The 21,746-nt window shown below is 30.6% G+C and overlaps 1 protein-coding gene across 1 annotated transcript in view; it reads right to left on the bottom strand.

Moving 5' to 3' along the window:
• Positions 1-21,746, bottom strand: part of LOC126846657 (zwei Ig domain protein zig-8-like) — a 157,376-nt gene that overhangs the window by 53,261 nt on the left and 82,369 nt on the right. Inside the window, exon 3 of the mRNA XM_050586363.1 lies at positions 4,996-5,116. Within this exon, the coding sequence (XP_050442320.1) occupies positions 4,996-5,080 (85 nt within the window). The 5' untranslated portion in view covers positions 5,081-5,116. The remainder of the gene's footprint in view (positions 1-4,995; positions 5,117-21,746) is intronic.

Raw genomic sequence — 21,746 nt, 5'->3', positions numbered from 1 at the left:
GCTATGCAATCAAGTTATGCATGTGTTATAACCTATAGATTTAAAATAAATTCAGCTTTTGACATGTTATGGCTATAACTAAAGCAATGATACTACGAAAACTCAGAAACCATCATTTTGATTGAAGCCTAGAAGTATAAGTTGGTAAGTTATGTACTTACAGCAATAAATACTTAATAGCCGTCTACAAAAAAAATATATACGAATATAAGTATATAAGTTAGAACTTGAAACTCATAATTGTACTGTTGGTCATAGAAGTTTGTTTTTATAAATTGTCTACTGTAAAATGCTTAATCAAGTAAATACTGAATTTTAAAGTAGTAAAATCGGTTATGTTCAAACTGTCTTTAATGTGTTTGAATTTTGCTGTATAAAAATAAAAAATAACTAATTGAAAATCGAAATTAGGTAATTAAACTTTATATTACATAAACGAGCACTGTGCTGTAATAAAATGCGTGGCTTCTGAATACGTATTATACATATTGTTACATATTATATAGTAGTAATGCATGAACAATCGTGTAAAGATATCAAAAACAGATACGTTTTGCGTTTAAACAAACAAATATGTACATTTGTGCAGTCTATTCATGAAACTAAGTACAATGCCTCCGAGATTTCGTTTCGTAAGCTATTGTGTGGTTTTAATATAAATTCAGGTATTTAGCTCATTCGAACGTAATCGGGCGATTATGTAAGATGTATAACGAAAACTTCACCACAAACTTGTCTATTGGCATAAAACTATACACCGCATTCCTATCGGTTATCGTTAATGTTGTCTTGCATCAACGTTTAAATACTCTAGTAAATAGCAATGGCCTTTGAATGGATGAAGGATGAAGAAAATCCGACAGCAGTAATCCCAAACTGTCTCGCGATAGAGATAGTATAGATATATTAGCGGAAGAGGCGACGAGTACGCGCAGATAGATGAAATGAAGCGGAAAAGGGCAAAGGGGAGAGGAACTACAGGGATTTAACTTCTGCTTGATATATGACAGTTGTCGTATGTTTTCAGAATCCCTAAGACATACGCCTCCCTAGTTACGACCAATTATTACGACTTATACAGCACTATAATTAGCGCAAACATGTCGCCAGTTGGAAATTTATGACTTGCCAGCGTTCGGCTATTATCTAGATATTGTCCGCATTCGTGGGACTTTCTTATCGGTTCGGCACATTAATTGACATGCACCTATTTAAAGCGCGGTTAAAATTACATTTATTGGTGACATTTAAGTTGTTGTGTTCTACTCAATTAGAATAAATAATTACAATATAAATATTTAATCTGTATTCTGTGAGTTTTATTTCTATCGGGGACTGGACAATGTGACTAAATTTAGTAATTCACATGAGAGGCGAAAATATTTTTATTTTGTACCTATTTATTTTTAATCCCAGATTTTTATTAGCAATTGAAAATGGTTTGGCCTAATTTATATTTATTATACATGCATCAGTTTTTTTAAGTGTTTATACGTATTTTTTAAATGTTTATATTATAGAGTTAATATAAATTTATCAGTTACAATTGAAAAACGAGGATAAAATTTACATTTTAGAATTTGTGAATCTACTTTACAAAGTATTAATTGTCTTCTATTGTACATACCTAGATTTACTAAAAAATGTTTTAAAATTACATTCAGACGAATACATAAATACGTATTTACATCATCGAAACATGTGACATTTTTTTTTGCCTAAAAAAGTAGTAAGTATAATACAAAAAGTTTGTATTTTGCGGCTGGTTGACAATATTTCTGGTAAAATAACACAACAACGAAATGTCAAACAAGTTTTTTCAAGTTTAGATTACAAAATGATATTCAGACTATTATTCTGTCGTCGATATCAAATATAATATTGTTATGTCAGAATTTTCAATCATAGAAGTTTTTAAAAATAAATACATATATTGTAGCATTACCAAAGGAAAATGACTTCATACTTAGCCAGAGATTTAGAGGGGGCAGAATAAAATGCGTCCCCAGGGCCTATACAGTTTTTGGGCTCACTTATCACTTATCAATACTAAACACAAAGTAAATACAATTTTTTTTTGTTACGTAAGTGCTATTGTTTTGTTACTGATTTTAACAGATCAGTTATGTTAGTGTGATGCAAAATCGTTCATCTCGTAGTACTCGCATTCGTTTTAGCTAATTAACATACTCCTGACACAAAAGTTGCCTGAGAATTTTGTCGTATGTCTTAAATCGATTTTCTACACAATTCCAGAGCAATTATCTATAAATGTATTGCGTGTATGATCGACGGTAATTCTGGCGGTACATAATTAGTACCTACGTTTCTAATTTTGCTGGTGCCCAATACTGATAAATATATTATTCACATGAATTGATATACAGCTGGTCGAATTTAAACTAAAAGGTATATCGGGTAACGGAAAAATTTAACAAAGGTATAAGACACTAGGCAGGCATTGTGTGATTGTTATTCCGGGTTGGCGTCTTGTTCAACTTTTATCCGTGTACATAACCTGACCGGGTCACGCCACGCAATGCTCAGATATGAAGTTTTGAAAAGTCCTGAAACTTTTTTTTTCGCTATAGGGACGCAGGTTTTTAAATGGTTGTCTAATGAGATTTGAATTATACGTCTATTATGAAAATCGTATTCCCTCGACCGCTACTCTTTTGAGTTGGTTTCATTCGCATATTATGAAAAATGATTATGTTACTATAATATCCTTTGGACTTATCGCATGAGATGCGATTAAACATCAACAATGAACTATAATAACCAAGTATATGAATAAAAAGAGTTTGTATAATTTAATGCATAGTATAAACTATAAAGCCATGTTCCGGAACAAAGACTAGATTATGCATATGAAAATGTTACACGTTAATTTTGTAAATGTTTTTTTTTTACTAGCATGATATGATATAGTTGATAATAAATCACATACTAAGTTGACAAATGGGTTTTTAGTTGAAATTTCAATGTACAATTAACGTAACAGTAAATGTTTTATTGTTTGTAACTTGTAACGTTAAGTTGTATGTAAAAAAAAATATCATTGCCAAGACCTGTCAATCTCGCTAAATTAGGGAACCGTTTTTAAGTAAATTTAGATCTTTGATCATCAGGATATATATTTTGTGTTAGTTAAATTTTTGAATTATAATTGATACAGTTAACATTATCAACACAATAAATGGTATTTGTGTGATTATATTTTTTCCGATCATTTCGTGGATGGTCAGTTAAGCTCCGCTTAAGATAATAAAAATAAAGAAAATACTAAAAAAAACACCGACAGTATTTTTACGGAAAGTCTGAGGCATATATTCCGATGAAAAGATATCGCTGTTGCCAAGGTTTGGCATCGATTCAGAAACCAACGCAAAAAACGATTTTTCAAATGTGAATTTTCCCTTCTTTCCATTAGCCGGCACTTTTGTCATTAATTTACACCGGTTACAGCTGCTGCTTTATCGTGCCACGTGGATTTCATAGCTGCCCTGTTTCTTCTTCACGGCCTCCTCTTTTTATTCTCTATGTGGTTTTCTATTTCCTAACCCCTAGTTTTTACCTTTCAAAAGCTTTACGAGACCTGGCCACATTTTGTAAGTGTAACCTATCCGTTCCTAAACGCAATAGATCACTTTAAAACTGAAGGTTCGTGTTACCGGTATTTTCGTAGATTCTATGAAAAACTTGACCGTTATTTTCTTTAGGCTTCAACTTTCTCTTGTTCACTAAAAACTCATACTTATTCAGTTATTACTAATCAATTAGAAAAAAACATATTTTGATTTCTTATAATCGCGTTACTTACAGCACTAATGGCTAACGTTATAAAATGTGTTGTACACGGGGAAAAAAAGATAAAGCAGTTTTATAATAGTAAATATATTTAATGTTGTTTATAAAACTTCGTTAATATTTTACATAAAAAGTTATAAAAGAATTTTGTTAGTACGCTTTAGCCAGTTTATCGAATGGTTTAATTTTTCAATTTAAAAATAAGATCATATTTTGTTGAAAATGTTATGAATAATGTGTACAGAAGATATTGTTCTTAAATAGGGATCAGTATAATAGTAAACAGAATTATAAAATTATAATCGACAGAAATATATTTTAATATTTAATGTTGTTTGCCTGATAAAAAATGTAAAGTAGGCGACTAGTTTTTTAATAACATAACTAAAATTCATTGTAAAATATGATATATTTAAACTTTTTGGTTTTAAGTATTGTTTTAAACCTATTATTAATAAGTATATTAAAATTTTTTTTTTCTTGTTATACATTAATATCCAAATCATTATTCAATGAAATTAATTATTAAAAAAATAATATCAATACATTTTCATGCATTCACAGTTATGAAGAGTAAACGTTAATAAAAAGGAAAATGTTGGGGTAGTAGAGGTATTAGAAAAATGCGAAATAATATAAGAGAACTCGAGGTATTTGAATTAAACGTTCGATAAAAATATTTAGTTATATAGCGAATGGACGATTACCAGGCCTTCCAATAACTTAAGTTTTTTTTCTTCAAACACATTAAATAATCGAAATTGCTTTGCAATTCGAATACGTGGAATGCAGATCGATTTAAAATGTCATTTCATACAAATAGAATTACTCCGAAATAATCGTTTACTATAAATGCAATCGAATTATTATAAATTTGTTTTTTTGGTAGGTAATTAAATTGTTCGCTTGTTATCTAACTAAATAATTCAATATTTTCCATCAATATTTTTTAAAATCTTGGATGTTTGTTTTATGCTCGGTGTTGTATGTTTCAGCTTATTGTTGTGATGTAAGTCTTAGTAATACGTTGAAAACGTTGTTAATCTTAAGCTACTCTTAAGTTGTCAAGTAACGTTCGTTAATGTATTTATTGTGTGGTGGTATAGACACGTTGTAGATTGTTCTCTGCACAGTGCACTTGTGTTAAATTATAAGTAAAAATATGTATCTAAAAATATGGCGTACCTGAAATATCGGCAAATCCGTGAACGACACAGAAACACCATATCCATAGGGCTTGAAGGTGTACCATACGATGCACTTTTGCCATACCTTGTTTTCAATAACGTATAGTATGCGTCATTTTCTGAAACACGAACAAAATGTATCACATTTTCATTTACTTTATAACATTAGTTTATTAGAATTAGTATTTATAATACTACTGTTTTTATCATGTACAATGTACTTATATGTATTGTACAATGTAATGAACAATGATATTGTAGTTCGAGTACAATAAAATAATTATTAAATTATAATAAAGGTTATGCATAGGACGTTGGGGTTTTTAATGACATCTTGGTAAAAATCTGAGTGATTTTAGTATACCACATGTAAGATATATATTATATATTTATATATGTATACGAGTAAAATCTGTTTAAACTAGCTCATCTAGTCTGACCCATATCAAGTTTTTGAGCATGGGTCACTATATACTTATAATATCAATAATAATCAATAAATACCATCGGTTCCTATAGACATTGATTGATTGCTCTCTTTTTACAAATATGTATATATTTTTTTATTAAATAGTTGTTTATACTTATACCAAGTTTAAACTTTAAATTAGTTCACATTAGATGCTATGACGAAAAATGTGAGAAAGGAATTTAGTATAGAAATGGTTGTACACTATATATAGGTTAATATGAAATGCACATTTACAGTGTAGAAACTTGAAATAATAGACTATCTGCCAGTAAATTAAACTACTTGGAATTACCTTATAATAGATTAGTAGCAATACATAATATTGTTATTCATTAAAAAAAAAAAATGGTTTCTTATTATCAAGAACATATGTGAGAATTTAAAACTGTTAAAATTTAATGAAATTTAAGTATGAATTTGGAATATTTCAGGCTTTGTAAGAGTGAGAGGTAGTTCTTATTTGATTCCATATAAATTTCCAACTATAAATTTAGTGTGTCTTTATATTAACCATAATTTTATTTGATCTAGTTATATATTTTCACCGTGTTGACTTCTATGTCAAAACGTTAAAGATAAAATAGTATTTGTAGTCACAATATTATGATGTTTTCTACATTTTGGAAACATGTATTAATATACCTATATTTATAGTCGGTGAGTTTACTATGTAGAAATCAGATAACATTTTTTTTTGCTATATCTTTAAATGAATCGTGGGCCGACAAAAATATCAATACAATTTATCAGTTAATATAGACTTAAAGGTCGTCAAGGGAATTGTGAAGTTGTTTTTACCTTAATAAATAAATCCCCGATAAGAACATCTCCTGTATTTTTTAAAATGTTATTCTATTTTTGCTAACATCTGGAGAACTTTTTTTCACGACTCATCTAACGGGTTTGTCTCGTTTTGACACAACAGCGACTAGTGCTAGAACAAAAATGTCATCGACAATGCAACACATGAGTGATGATCGGGTCATTGACAACGACCTGGTGGTTTTTCCCTATGGATGTTACACTAACAAATACATTTATTCTGATGTCATATCTGACCTCATCAACAAACGCCTAAAAATTCCCTAGGCGTATTGAGTCTGAAGAAATATTTTCGATTTTATTTTCATCCACCGATCAAAAAATAATAACATAACCCACATTCCTATAAATTGCTTTTGAAAAAATTCTATAATGATATATAATAAACACTAGGAAGTCAGTATATGAGTTGAATATAAATTGCTTTTTGAGAAGTCAAAAAACATCAACGAGAATAAAAACTTACTCTAAACTTCTTCATTTGTACTCTTTAAGTTTTACCGATATCATTTTGCCGTATTCATGGAAATAATAAAAAAAACTGAAAACTTATAATATAGTGTAAATCGTATGAGAGATATATCTATATATATATAAGTTCTTAATAAATAATATAAATGTTTATTTAGAAATAAATTTCCCACTATTTCTAATATTAGTTTATTAATTTTTAATGTCCATGATTTTTATGGATACTTTTTAACAGTAGTCAATGTTACATCCAAAATATGGTTAGGTTACGTTATAGCTACGGTATTTATTAGACAAAGAGTTATTTGTTTTTATTGAAAACAAGTAAACATTTTTTAAACAGAATAAATATTTATAAAAAAAACACCATGCCAAATTGTTATCATATCATAAATATGCTAATAATGTCAAAATATTTTAAACGCAAGTAAAAGAATTCAGAACAAAAGAGGCAAACCATAAATTATTTTAGTCATTGCTCGAGTCATATAACATAATTTATCGTTCACACTAGATGTTATTCTGGTTATTCAAACAATTCGGGTTTCTAGGAAATCGTTTTCACAGTGGGTTTTGTGTGGGTATCTTTGTTGTGTATTGTTAACTAGCGCAGTGCATATCCGGTCGGTTTCTTTAGGGTTGTCTGAAATTATGGGGCTCACGTATAGCATCAGTGCTGCTGCATCTAGAAATTTTGGGACAGGGGTGAAAAATGAAAATCGGGATCCCTTCTTAAGAAATGAAATAATTCCTAAAATATATAGTCTGTATGTAATTATATAAGTCTTATATACAATAGCAAGTCTACGCATGTGTATGTATGCAATTGTGTTCTTGGAGCTTTAGAGGTCGAGTATTGATTTAAAAATTATAGTTTATTTTTGTATCTATTACTATCTTGTTTTTATTTTTAATACACATTGAAATCATTGGTGTTAGCCGCAATCCAAGTAAATTTTTCTTAAACAACATATTAATATTTTTAAACTTGCGTGGTGTATTACTATTGTGCTTAGAGTAAGATTATACCAATGTTTATTATCGCATATAATGTATGCATCATACTCTTCTTACTAGACATTTATCATAGATAATGAATATTTTTGCTAGATTACTGTTTATAATATACCTATGTAGATTTTGCTCGTGATTTATTTATGATAATTAAACCATCCCATATTCCATTGCCATTGTTATTGGACTTTTAAATTATTTTAGTCTGTCGGCGATAGTTTCTCAGATATTTTCCGGACGGACGTGTCAATGTTGCAAAAGTTGTTTTAGCAGCTAGGTGTGAGTGAACCCGTAGGCAGACGATATTAGTTTTAAAATCGAGAGCACGGGTTATGTACTTTCAGGGCTACTTTCCCACTGGAGTTGTGAACTAAAAGTATGAACATAAATCTTATTTCGTGTGTGGTATTGCTGAAAGTCTTGGCCTGAAAGTCTGGTAGAGCTAATTTTCCTTGGGTATACTTGCCTCTGTCGCCGCTGGATCCCGCCGTCGAGTTGCTAAGAGAAACCGTTCCAGTCCGGCGAGCAGCGAGCACAAAGTCTATTAACAATGTTTATGTTGTCCTAAATAAACACTAGTACACACACACGCGCGCGTGTATTTGAGTAAATGGCTTAAGTCGAAATTATTGATACAATAAAAACAAAAAAAAACTGTACTAGTCTCCGCAATTGCGTTTGTCGTGGCATTAGTTTGTTCGCTGCGCTTGGGCTTTATACAAACACACAGCGGCGCATACTTACGTTATTATTATGACTGTGTTTATATGCGATCGTTGTAATTCGAAAACAATACCGTCTTCGATTGAAACAAAACGGATTATACCATATTATCATTCCGACCGGTTATAGGACGGCTGTACGATTTTTTGCCAACGTCATTTTGATTTGACACGGCGCTCCGTGTAGGCATTTTCGCTACATCACTGCGTGCGGATCATTGTTCAGTATTCGCAGTAAAACATCATCGAGTTGGAGCACATTCATTGACAGCACCACAATCACCGAGCCCCGGATACGGGCCAACAATAAAGACATCAATTTTACAGCGTTTAACCCAACCATATATTACGATAAATTAAGGAAATATCCCCGTTGAAAAACGCGATAAGTGTGTACATCATAAAACAGTTGTGTTTACAATATTATAACTTGAAGTTCACACGCTGGTTACAATCAACATTGCCCGCCTATTTTCGTGGATGTTATTTTTTGTTTCACGTACCGAGCTCCTTTTTGTTAGGTATTTAACATATTTTAAAGTCGCCAATACAAGATAGACAACGGCTAGCGACTTAACTATTTGTGTCGTGCAACGTAAACGAGTCAACTTAAGCTTGCATGTTTAATTCGATTCTCGGTTGTTTTGCGGTTTAATGCTGCCGTGAGTTATATTACAATATTATGCTATTTGTCTTAATTGCAATGTCTGCGAATACAAACAACAAGTTTAAACAATATGAACTGAAATTTATAAAACTATTATACTATCACATTATTAAACTAAACACAAATATTCACTAAGCGTTATCAAAAGTTTTATAGAATATTGAGCATCGTGTTGACTGTTGTTCTATATGAAAACTCGATTAATGAAAGTTTTGCGAGTAAAAGCAAAAAAATAAAGTGCATTGAATCATTGTTTTAATATTTATTTTTTATTTTTGCGTGAAGATAATAATATAATATATTAAAAGCACAAATGATAAATGGCTTTTAATAACAGTAGTTCATGTAATCCTCCACTTATTATTATTAAAATTTATTTTTAGTTTGACGTAAATAATATATATGTATTTTTTTTTACAATATCGTCGTGTTATAATTTATTGCAAAAAAAAAGTGTTTTATGATAGATAGCTTATACCTATAACCTAAATACCTATATATTTATGTATGTGTGTGTGTGTGTATTGCCCACGTATTGGAGATCAACAATATAATAACATACCGTGGTATGAACGTAATACTTAAAAACTAAAGAAACTGCCACTAAGATAACTGCTACTAAGAAAGCAATGCATTGTTGTTGGTACGGTAATTTCTTGAAACCGTGCAAGATTGGTACCGAAATTATTGCAGTTATATTATTAGTTTTTACATACTTTTGATAAACAAAGTTGTCTTTTTTTTTACATTTTTAAATTTATTTTTAATAAGTAAATAATAAAATGTAAAAAATATCATACTTGTAAAAACTATTAAAAAAAAAAAAAAAGATGGAAATATTAATCTCAATTTGATAAACAATGTGGGTCATATGTTGTAGCAAATCGTTTGGTACAATAGTTAAAAAATAAAATTAATTTCACTGGTTTTCAGTTTTCAATAATGCAATTTAGTTTCTCAAATTCTTCTACCGTAAATTGCTAAAACATTAAAAGTTGAAGAAATTTGTTCTATAATAATTTCTTATGGAAGTTAGAAATATTACTTAAGAGCTATGGTGAGTCGACGGGGGTACATTAAAACTTTAAAGCAATATTTAACTTCAAACGAGACCCGTAGATCTTCCCCATATCATATTATAAGTAAAAAATGACCCAAACTACTTGTAATATAAATTATTAATAATTAATTAAACATAAAATCATACTGTTTTCTTATTTAAAGTGAAATTAAGGTTTGCTAATAATTATTAGTTATCTTTTTATTGTATATGGTCGATTAATTTTGTGCTTTACAAAGTTAGTATGCCCAAATTATTATATGACTTATGGTTTCAGATTATACAAAAGATATGCAAACGGGATTTTTATTGAATTTATCTCATGTAACTCAATTTGGTTATGGTTTGATGTTGAAATAGTATACTTTTATGATTATAAAAATGTTTTTGTCAATTTTGTTAGTATGTTCATTAACATTAAATATAGAATGAATGTCAAGACGGAGGTTAGGATGTTTGTAGAAGTATGATAGTGCGATATATAATGCGGGTTAACTTATTAGTAGGCCTCCTATATTACTTGTATTAAGTTTATATAGTAAATTCACATAAAAAAATGTTTCTGGAATTATTTATCGAGTTCAATGCTGCTGTCCTCGGTCAAGTAATTAAATTATTCGAAGGGCTCTATAGAATATTATTGCTGACGCCTCACGCCCACGTTTGTAAATCTTTTTCTTTGTCTCCGAAACACTTAAGAATTTATCGTACCATCTCTCAACAGTCGATTGTCTAGAGTTCACTGATTATTGAACAATTAATACATTTTAAATGAGCTCATATTATACGAACGTTCGAATTGATTGTCACTATACTTTTTTTAAGACAATTAAAAAAAAAAAAGCTATCGAAGAGTGTCGTTGAAAGAAAATCCATTAAAAAAATATATATATATGTATATATCTACAATTCGTTTTAGAGTGAGTATTATATTATCGTGTTTCGGTCTTATTGCTGATCTGTTATGACGGTCAACAGTCCTGTCGCTTGCAATGAAAACAAAAAAGAGTGATCGTAAAAAAAAAAAAAACAAAAGTACATAGAAACAATGTTTTTAATGATTTTTTTTTTTCATGGTATTGCGGACGGGCACAACGATTGTGGTTTAGATTTTCAACGGTCGAGACGATAAAAACACTTGTCGCGAACGGCCGACGGCGGTGACGGCAACGGCAGAAAAGACAATAATTCTATTTTGCCGGTCCCGACTACCCGATGACCGCCGTACCGACTCTCTCCTCGTGTGTACCCCCTGCCCCCTCTTCCGGCGCTGGTAGTAACTGTTGTACGACTATAATAGTAGTAGTTGTATATCACACACACACACACACACACACACACACACATATATATATATATATAGTTGTTTTGGTGCGTTCGAACTTTTGTTTTGTCGCCGTCATCGTTGCTGCCTAAGTATAACCGGTGGATTCTGGCGGCACGGTCTTTATTTTATTTTCCGAACCATTAAGTCGCGGGCAGCGTGGCGCAGAGCAGCGGTTTTCGTACTACAGTCAACGAGTTTCCTGTGCCCCGCCCCCCCCCCTTCGGCTCCCCGGTGCCGCTCCTTTTCTAAAAAGGAATGTTTTCCAGCGAAAGAGGCCAAAAAACAATAGGGAGGAAACCGTTCCGCATTGTGTTTTCAGTAGAAACATCTTGAATTCGAGCGTCGCCGCCGACGCCACACCGCCGGCGGACCACGGCGTGGTGAAAGAGCGGGGATAACCGTGATAATATTCATAAGCCAAAGTCTTTTGTTTTTAATTTTAAATTACGAGCGACGGAGCTGAGGGCAAACGTCGCCGTGGTCGTTTGTCAGCCGTGTGTAAAATTGAGACTCGAGTGTGTAAATCATAGCGCCAAACAATGTGGCATCGCCTCCGTCGAAAAACTTGACAATAATTCATTTCGACTCGCCACTTTTACTGCTGTTAATACTACTTGGTGACGTACTACAGGGATTGTGCTCTGTGTCGACGGAATCCAGATTCAACATTTTGCAAATGACGTATACCGAACAAAGAACTCCTTCATTCGCTATTGTGAGGAATGACTACAGTAATTATTATTTGACAAAACAAACATAAACCGTTTTTAAAATATATCATTTCAAACGGAACATTGGAATAACAAGTTTGTTGCGGTTTATAAAGTGGCAAAAGTGTTTAACGATATCGTCGTGATTACGAATGTATACATACATATTTTACTATATTATTTAAATTACCACTCAGAGTTAGGAAAATAATCGTTGTCTTTAATGTTCCTCTTTTTTAAAAATGTTTCATGTGACTCACTCGTATTAAAAAAAAATAAAACTAAATATTGCAAGCTTGATTTTTTTTCAAAATTGATAAATCCCCTAAATTAAGATGGTGTGATATACTTGACACGATAGGCATACTTATCATTTGTTAACAAACTCTAAATTAGGGGATGAAATATTAAAATTTGAATAAAGAGCGATAATTAATATTTATTTTAAAGATTTACTCTAGAATCTTCTCTGGCCTTCCCTCATGATCTATCTATGGACTCACGATTGATATTCAAACAAAATTACAACATTCATACTCCGGAATAAAAAATAATTTAACTTTTTGAATTATTCAAACTTAAAGTTCAAAAATCTGAATTTTATTTCCATGTTAATCGGTAAAATGTTATGTATAATTTGTATTAAAGTACCAGTAATACATTTTGTATGATAGTTTATCTCAAATGGGATTTATAAATTAAAGCTGATTATTCTCAAAATGCCTGTTGTTATTATTTTTATATGCATATTTGTTATAAAGTCCATGAAATTGTGATGTGGTGGTCAGAAAATAATTATACCAATGATTCACTGATATATTTTAATTATTATTATTCCTTCTAACAAAGTGTGGTTTGTAATAATATAAGAAAACTTTTGTTTCAGAATAACATTATATAGTTAACATTTTTAACAATTATCAATAGATGTGGCATGACTTGTAAACGCAGCTGATGTTTTGTCTGCCGCAATATAATACACATTTCTGCGGAAGTTATATCGTGATTTAATGACAAGGGTATTACTACATAGCAATAGGCTATAGGCCGTTGATTGTGGTTGAATGGAGTTAGATGACAAATCATTCGATAACATTTGTGTAGCACAACGTTTGAAAATTTCAAATTAAATTTGAACATATGTTAGTAAATGTGAATACAATAGCGTTATACCAATTAGCCACTATAGAATATAGCATTATGTATAGTTGTCGTTGTCAAGTAAATCGGTTTCAGTAATCACATCCAAACAATTGTCAATCTACCACAATGACCTACTGAGTGATTGACAGTGAAATTAAAAACAAAACTAAAAATATCCGTCAATTTTATAAATTTATAATTTTAAATATCTGCTCATAACAGTATATGTAACAAAATAATATTAAAAGTAAAATGTCATGTATCGATAAAAATAAACCAAGAGTTCATTACAAACTTATTATATCATCATCATGCAGCTTAACACGCCTTTAAGGCCCAACGCTGTCATCATGAGAAGATGGTTTCTTCACGAATTCGCCGTCCGGGACGGGTTGTCAGTCACACGTATTATATAATGTTACCAAATAATATTAAAACTTTATTTATAATTTTATTAAATAAATATTTCCGCAAGTAAGTGAGTGAGTTTCATCATCTGGTAATCCAACCCATAAAAGCATATGTTTATATATAACAGACGCGACAAAATATATGTGTATATATACACGCTAATAGATCAAATAACTAAGCGCGAAATTATTAATATATATAAATTTGTATAATACATATAAAATTAACTTTGTAGAGTATGTTCAATTATTCAGCATTATCATGTAACAACGACAGTTGCACACACGACATTGTGTCTTATCAGCTTTCACACAAATAATCATACTGGTTGGTTGTGTTTGTCAGGTAACTAAAGTATTCTAGTATAATGTAGGTGTTATTTTTTTTTTTGCACTCAAATTCAGAATACTGAAAATTAGGAAGCGTAAGTTTGTAAAAATAACAAATAATAACTATAACAAATTGTAAGTCTAATAAATATTTTAGTATAGCTACAGATTCGGTCGGTGGTTGAGAACAAAATGCGTTTAAAAATTGAATTCGATAGAAATCCAATTTAAGTAGACAATGTAGTGATAACATTACATTTTTGAAATATATACCATATTTGTTATACACAAGCCTATATATTTATCGAATTTTAAAGTATTATTTTTTTTATTACAGAAACTTTCCTATAATAAACTATATTTTTATTTCATACAGAGAGTATAAACAAAAAACATTAAAAACTAGGAATTTAATAATAGTTTTATCATTTTTTTTAGGCAACAGTTTACATTAAAAAGTATAATTTAATTTAAATTTAACTAGAAAAATGTATACTTGGATATGCAGTAATATAATAAATATTGATCGAAGAAATCGGGCTGGCGAATTTCAAGGATATGGTGTGCAAAGACACAAAAAAACACAATATACAACATGCGGTATAATCAAACACCACATATGGGCTTAAAGTTAATTTTGTCGATTTCAAATTATCTAAAAACCGTTTCGCCGTATAAACATTATTTTTATGGCCAGCGCGTTTTGTTTCCTCTACAACAATAAACGTATTTCATTTTTAATTGGTTTTAAAATTATACTTGAATCACCGTCGTGTGGTCTGGGTAAGAGTGAATGTAGATTAGAGGCAAACCGCAGTGATTTCAATCGACGTGAATAATGTCCGGGAAAACCTACCGGGTTACCCTCTCCGCTGCCGGCCTTGGCCGTCCACCTGCCCTCGCCTATCTTTTACGGACAACAACCTAAAGCGCTGTTTGATTGATAACAAACTCCCGACACCCTATAGTTACCCTCTCGCGCTATTACCGCCACCACTACTGCTACTACTACCACTACCACCGTCAACAACATTGCCACCGGGTGGTACACATGACGTTTTCGGTTAGAAGTTATTAATCATCTTGGCTGTACCACCTCCCACCACCCCGCAACCGGATTTTGCTTTTACGGGTCTTACAATTGCTGGATGCTTTGACGATCACCATCATCACTATTTTATAATGAATCCGCTTGCTAAATGAACTACACGAACTAAGCGATGGTATTTTCTTCGGATAACACTTTCGTTTAGGCGCAAGTCTGAATTTTGTCTAATCGTTAAACAGGCCATATCGACATTTAACGAAAAAAACGAAAAAATAGCCTGAATACTACCTATACAAGTGGCTAAAATTGTTAATATTTTTTTAACTCCGATACAGCGTTGTAAAGGTACATAATTTTTAAAGAATATAAATATTTTCAATCCCATTTTGGGTAATTTGAAAAAAAAATGTTGTGACGGACATGCACACGAAGAAGAAAAAACACCAGTTGGAAACTTGAACTACAAAGATTTTAATGATGTAAAAAAAAAAAATTAATGTATTTAGTAGTCATTGAAAGAATAAACACGTTTATAGTATACGTTTTACAACTCTTTACTTTAATTTCAATGTTGGTTCATCTTTAATTTGTGTAAATGAGTTGATAAAAATGGTTTACTATGTTTTACTATGATTATAAAATAAAATATTTAATAATTTATCTTATAAAAAAGATATAATTTTTCATTTTTTTTCAAACACGATATTACTCTCTCAACTCAATTTACAGTTTCAACTTTTGCTAAAGTAATCTTATATTTTTTTTGGAGACATTAAATAAGAGCTTTTGTTGCAAATGGCGCAAACCCGTTTTACATTATGTCTTCATATATTTATAAAGTTCTAAACTAACATACGTCATCTAAAATAGATTTGAAAAATAAACCGTTATCCTTATATAATATTTGAGTATCATATTGAAATGCAGTAATGTAATATAATGTGGTTATTATTATATTTCGCTAAAAATAAACATTGTTATTAATATATGTTTTACAATCTGATAGCTAAACGAATACATAATGATATATCATTTATTTGATTAAATAAAAGCGTTATTACTTAAATTCGTTATTTAATAAAATGTATTTGTTTGGCTCTGTTGTGAGGAATAAAATTCAAATAGACAAGCCAATTTATAGTACAGGCTATTTTTCAAAGGGAGAAAAGAAAGTGAATAGATTACTTGTTATCTGATGAGTTGAGAAAGAAACTCTGATTAAAATGAGGAACATGATTAAACGATATAGAAAATACACTGTACCGAAGGAGGAACTCTTGTAGCGTATGATACAACGAATAGAATGAATGGGAACTGATAGTACCCCATGACAACGATTTGTTAATTTATAAGACAATATTTCTTTCTAGTTGGTATGTGTAATATACTGTTTATTTATTTTTAGTATAAAAAAACCACATTATACGCCTAATAATATTAGGTACCTAATTCAACGTCTATTAATGCAAAATTGCTTTGCGTAAACCAGACTATGTAAACGTTTATTACTGATTTGTCTTGTGAAATAAACACATTTCTAAATGATTTTAATTGTATTTAATGTGCTACTTATTGCATTTAAACGCACAAAAGTGAAACGTAAAAATAAATATTTAGTTAGTTTGCTGACTATTTAGTAACATATAAAACACCGCGATAAACAAAACAAGTATATGTTCGTACATAGTTATCGTGTTGAGCTGACAACCGGAAAATTGGATTTGTTTAAAATGAATGATCAACTAGGACTACATTTTTTATCTGATTTTGTCGATACTATAAATTTTTTTAGTTGAGTACACATTGCATTTTCATTCGTTTAATTTCCGTCGACAGTATCATAAAGGATCATTAAGCAATGAATACCTTAAACGTTAATTTAATTGGACGGCGTTTGGACAAAAGAGAATATCGGCCATTTTCAGGTTAAACTTGCGCTGCATCGATTGGTTACACTATCATTCACCATAGATATGCCTTTAAGATATTATAATAATGTTAAATACGTTCGGTAATAATAGCCAATAATTTATAGCAATACTTTCTATGTAAAAGTATTCAAGACATTTGTTTTTCTGCCCAAAAGAGTAGAAGCTATTTTAAATTATATACAATAATATTAAAACAAAACTATAACATTTAAAAAATGTATAAACCCATTAGAATATACCTTTATAAAATTGACAATGCTACCTAAGAAATAACTGTTTTAGCATGTCTTTGACGTCTTATAGAAAATAACCATAATTCTTGGTTTTGACTAAACACTGATCAAGTGAAATAGCGTTTGTTATAAATTATAATTTATTAAATTTTAGTTAAAAGAAGAATCTACATTGTTGTAATATATTACTGGCTAGCTAAACGTGTAGGATTAAATTAATAATTAAATAAGATGATCAACATGTATTTTAAGGAATGGTCTGTATGTAATATATTTGTTAGTTTCAAATATAATTTATAGAGTACACTCCTTTGATGAGCTGTTACACATTCAATATGGGTTTAATTTTATACCATATAGGACTTGTTTACAACATATTTACCGTTGTTTTAATTTTTTTGCATGCTAAAAATTTAAACGAAAATATATTTTTGCAGAAGTAATTTAAATATTTATAAGTACCTCTTTAATAATTAATTTGGTGTTATTAAACAACTTAAAAGGAGCGCGTGACGTTACTTAAAAGCTCTTCACTCTTCTCTCTAGTGTTTTTTTTAATAAAGAGGTAAATAAATGCAGGACTCGTAATTTACTGAACAACGTGCTTCAAGTAAACACAAAAAATACAAAGATAAGAAAGAGTGTGGAGTGGACAGTGAAACGGTGACTAGCCGGTTGTGGTCGTCCGTTGGGTATTGCGATGGACGTGTAAAAGATAAGAAGTCTTTCGTAGGCTGTAAACCCCAAAAAAATCTTAAAAGCAACCTTAATAATCCTTTGTTAGGTACTGATTAATTATAAAAACAATGGTTTAGACAGTTATATGTGGTTTAATCACACAGCCTTAGACTTTTGAACACAATATTTTAATCAAGCTTTTTCATTTAACTAAACTCAAAATAATAATGAAAGAGTAAACAAAAAAGAAAAAGGAGAATCTGTTTCATTAAATATAAATTTATGTTGGTTTTTAAGAGAGCCTTAAAAGTTGTTTGAAACAACTATGTACCGAGTAAAATACTTTCAGCATGTTTAGATGGAAAAAAAAATGTTTAAACACTTGACGTCCGTCTAATTAGCATCTATAATCCTACATAAACACCTTATAAAACACTGGTACACAATTGCTTATGTTTACACACTATAGAAATCTCACACGAATCTACTATTAAATATCATTATTCGACAATTATATATTTGGTTTTGCTGCAGATTACACTAGAAGTAAGCTGAATTCGGAACTGATTGTGCACAATATATAGTTCGGTGTTGAGTATCTACTTATGTGTATCGAACTGGGCAAACCTCGTTCATTTTTACATTCAATATTCATTAAACGGATTCCTAAAATAGATTTCGACGAATTATAAAGTATATCTAAATATTTAATCGTTTCATCGTTTTCGGTCTGTAAAACAAATGCGGCCGATGCAATGATGTGTTATAAAATTGGTAGTAGCGACGGCGTAGTGCTTTTCTGCAAACGCATTCGCTAAAAGGGTCTCATTACGAATTCCGCTTCAGACGAGAGAGATCTAGTAACCGGTGTAATATACATATATATATATATATGTACGTGTGTGTGTGCAGTACTTAGGGTTTTTTGTTCAATCGCCGCGCCGGACCGACGGAGTATTATTATTAAGCTCGAAATTTCGGTCGAGATTCTTGTCCGGGCCAGGAGAAAAAGGATAAAACGGGATACGGTCCGTATGGGACTTATAATCGCGGGTCCGTCGGGAGGGGGTGTGCGAACGATATAAAGCCGAGTATAAATTGTATTAGCATAACAGTTACTGTGTGTTAACATACATACACACACACACACACACTTGCACATCACTTTTCGCACACTTATACACTGGATCACATAATGTGCGCATGTGTGTGTGTGTGTACGACTATGACCGTGCACACTGTGTATGTGGTGTTTGTGTAATTTGCCGTGTATAATGACCCCGTTGTGTAGTTTCAAAGGACCATTTTGAAAGCTCGCGGAATCCATGGCAAAGGCGTGCGCGTACAATAATAAGCCTTTCACTGTCCTCCCGGCGGAACCTCCCCCTCAGCTGCTCGAACGCCGTTTACACAATTGGGGTCCAATATTAATTACACAGGCTCGCGATGTGTGTGCAACGAAAACATAAAATATATATATATACAGGATGATCCATCTGATGTGAGACACTTGTTTTCTCGGGAGATATGAATATTTTGAAAATGTTCAACAACATCCCTTATACGAGATAGGGCTATCATTGTTTGTCCAAATTACACTTTGAAATTGTCGTTTGAATTTTTAATTTTCAATAATTGGTTGGTCACTTATGACCTTGTAAAGATTTTAAATTTAAGATCAATATATTTGTTCGGTTTTCAAAGACAGTAGCCAGGCGAGTTCCCATTAAATAATAATATTAACTCCTGTCGATAACACTGTCATCGATAATAATCAGACATAAATAACACTTGTTACACATTTTTATTTTATATGGATAAGCGATTCTTTATCTACCTGCTTTGACTACTTTACATTTGATGAACTCACATAATATCGAAAAACTATTTCATTGCGTTTTAATAGTTAAGATGTTTAAACTTTTCTAAAAAATGCATCAAAAGTACCTACATATAAAGTTTAAATAAATAACAATAAAATACCTTTAAAATTATAGCTGATTTCAAGCATTTTAACTTCCTTACTTCTCAATGAAACGAACGGATTTTGTTAAATTTTGGATTTCGTAATAAGACGAATGCATTAAAATATTCAAACAACTTAAAACTAAACTAACCATTTTAAAAAAGTTTTAGCGTTAAAACATAAAAAAAAACTTTTTTTATGAATAGATCTTAATGTTAGTTGTTGCTTATTTATTTATTTTTAAAAAGAAAATAGAGAGAGAAAGACACTTTCTTTATTTTAATTTTATTTATAATAAAACTTAATACAATTATTGAAAAATACTGTATAGGTACACGCTATACACTATTTGTACGTAAATCAAGTCATAGTCAATATGGTTACAATTTTATAAGTATAAAGAAACTATACGATTTTTAGATTTGATTTCTTATACGTACTTAGATGATTAATAAATACGATACAGTTAATACTACTAGTGAAAACTGAAAATATTTTGACAGATATATGCAATATGTATTTTAAATATATTTTCTAGGTTTAATAAGTTTCATAAGCGAATACGATAACAAACAAGTGGTTTGTTATATGCTAATGAAAGCAGTACTACCCTCGCTTGTACAATTAACAACTACAATCATTTAACTACTTAAAAGTTTCCTACTAGGCGAGCTTATATGGATAATTATTTTGTTAGCGGGTCAGAAATGTATTTGGCAGCAAAACCTAACGTTAACCAATTAAGGTTAGAACCCATAAAGAGAAGAGGTAGTTATTTTTTTCTATAGACGCCAAACGGTCGCCTTCTCGGAGAAAGAAATCACTAGCGGTTAAAAGTTGAACTGACGACAGTATATGTAACTGCACTGCCACTTTAAACTATTTGGCCACTCTCCCTTACAGAAGTATGATAACTTAATTAACAACAATAAGTTCAGCTGTTATTTTTTACACTGCAAGTCCATCTATAATTTGGATGAAAAATGTTATAATAATGATAGATATTATAAAATCTTGTATTGTAAGTTACAATTTTTGGGTTTAAAAATAACATTACTTCTTTCTACCTGGATTCTGAATTTCAGACGATGATAATCTAATATTGAAATCGTTTATAGGTTTTTATGTAATAGTTATACAAATACAATTGTGGTGGTGTACAGACATAAAGTACCTGTTTGCGCTTTTGGCGGTAAGGTAACTAACGAATATAGACTAAAGACAACTAAAGAATTTATAAGACTTAATTGACTTCGTTCGTATGTACATGGTTACATAAAATACAATCAACAGTAAAAAAATAAATAATATGGTTGTGGATACATATAATATATTAAATATGTGTGTATTTGTTGTACTTATTTGTACATGCATATTATATTGATGATTTTTAAAATTGATTTTCAATATGTAAGTAAACTTGATAAATGATGAATGATTGTCATTCGGGTAAATATACATTATACACATTCTACATACAATGACCGTCTACGCTCTGTTCAAACATAAATGTTACTTTTTCTGATAACAAGTATTTTCACTTATAAACAACAATTTACAACTCAGAAAGTTGTAACCTAGCCATTAGTACTACCCATCACGCAATCAAAAATCCTCAAACCTATTGATGGACAATATTTTAAGTAAAATTTATTTCGATTTTACTAAATAATATAATACTATTAGTTATGTATATTTTTTGTCAGTTCATAACTTTTTTATCTAGAGTTTTGTTTTTAGTTGAA

Source organism: Adelges cooleyi, unplaced genomic scaffold, assembly GCF_023614345.1.
Source record: "Adelges cooleyi isolate 19-005CV unplaced genomic scaffold, UGA_ACOO_1.1 ACOO_flye_CR_arks_rails_tigmint_CR_PRNA_9, whole genome shotgun sequence".
Taxonomy (NCBI): Eukaryota; Metazoa; Arthropoda; class Insecta; order Hemiptera; family Adelgidae; genus Adelges; species Adelges cooleyi.
Note: the sequence above shows the minus strand (reverse complement) of the source record. Positions and strands in the feature narration are given on the sequence as shown.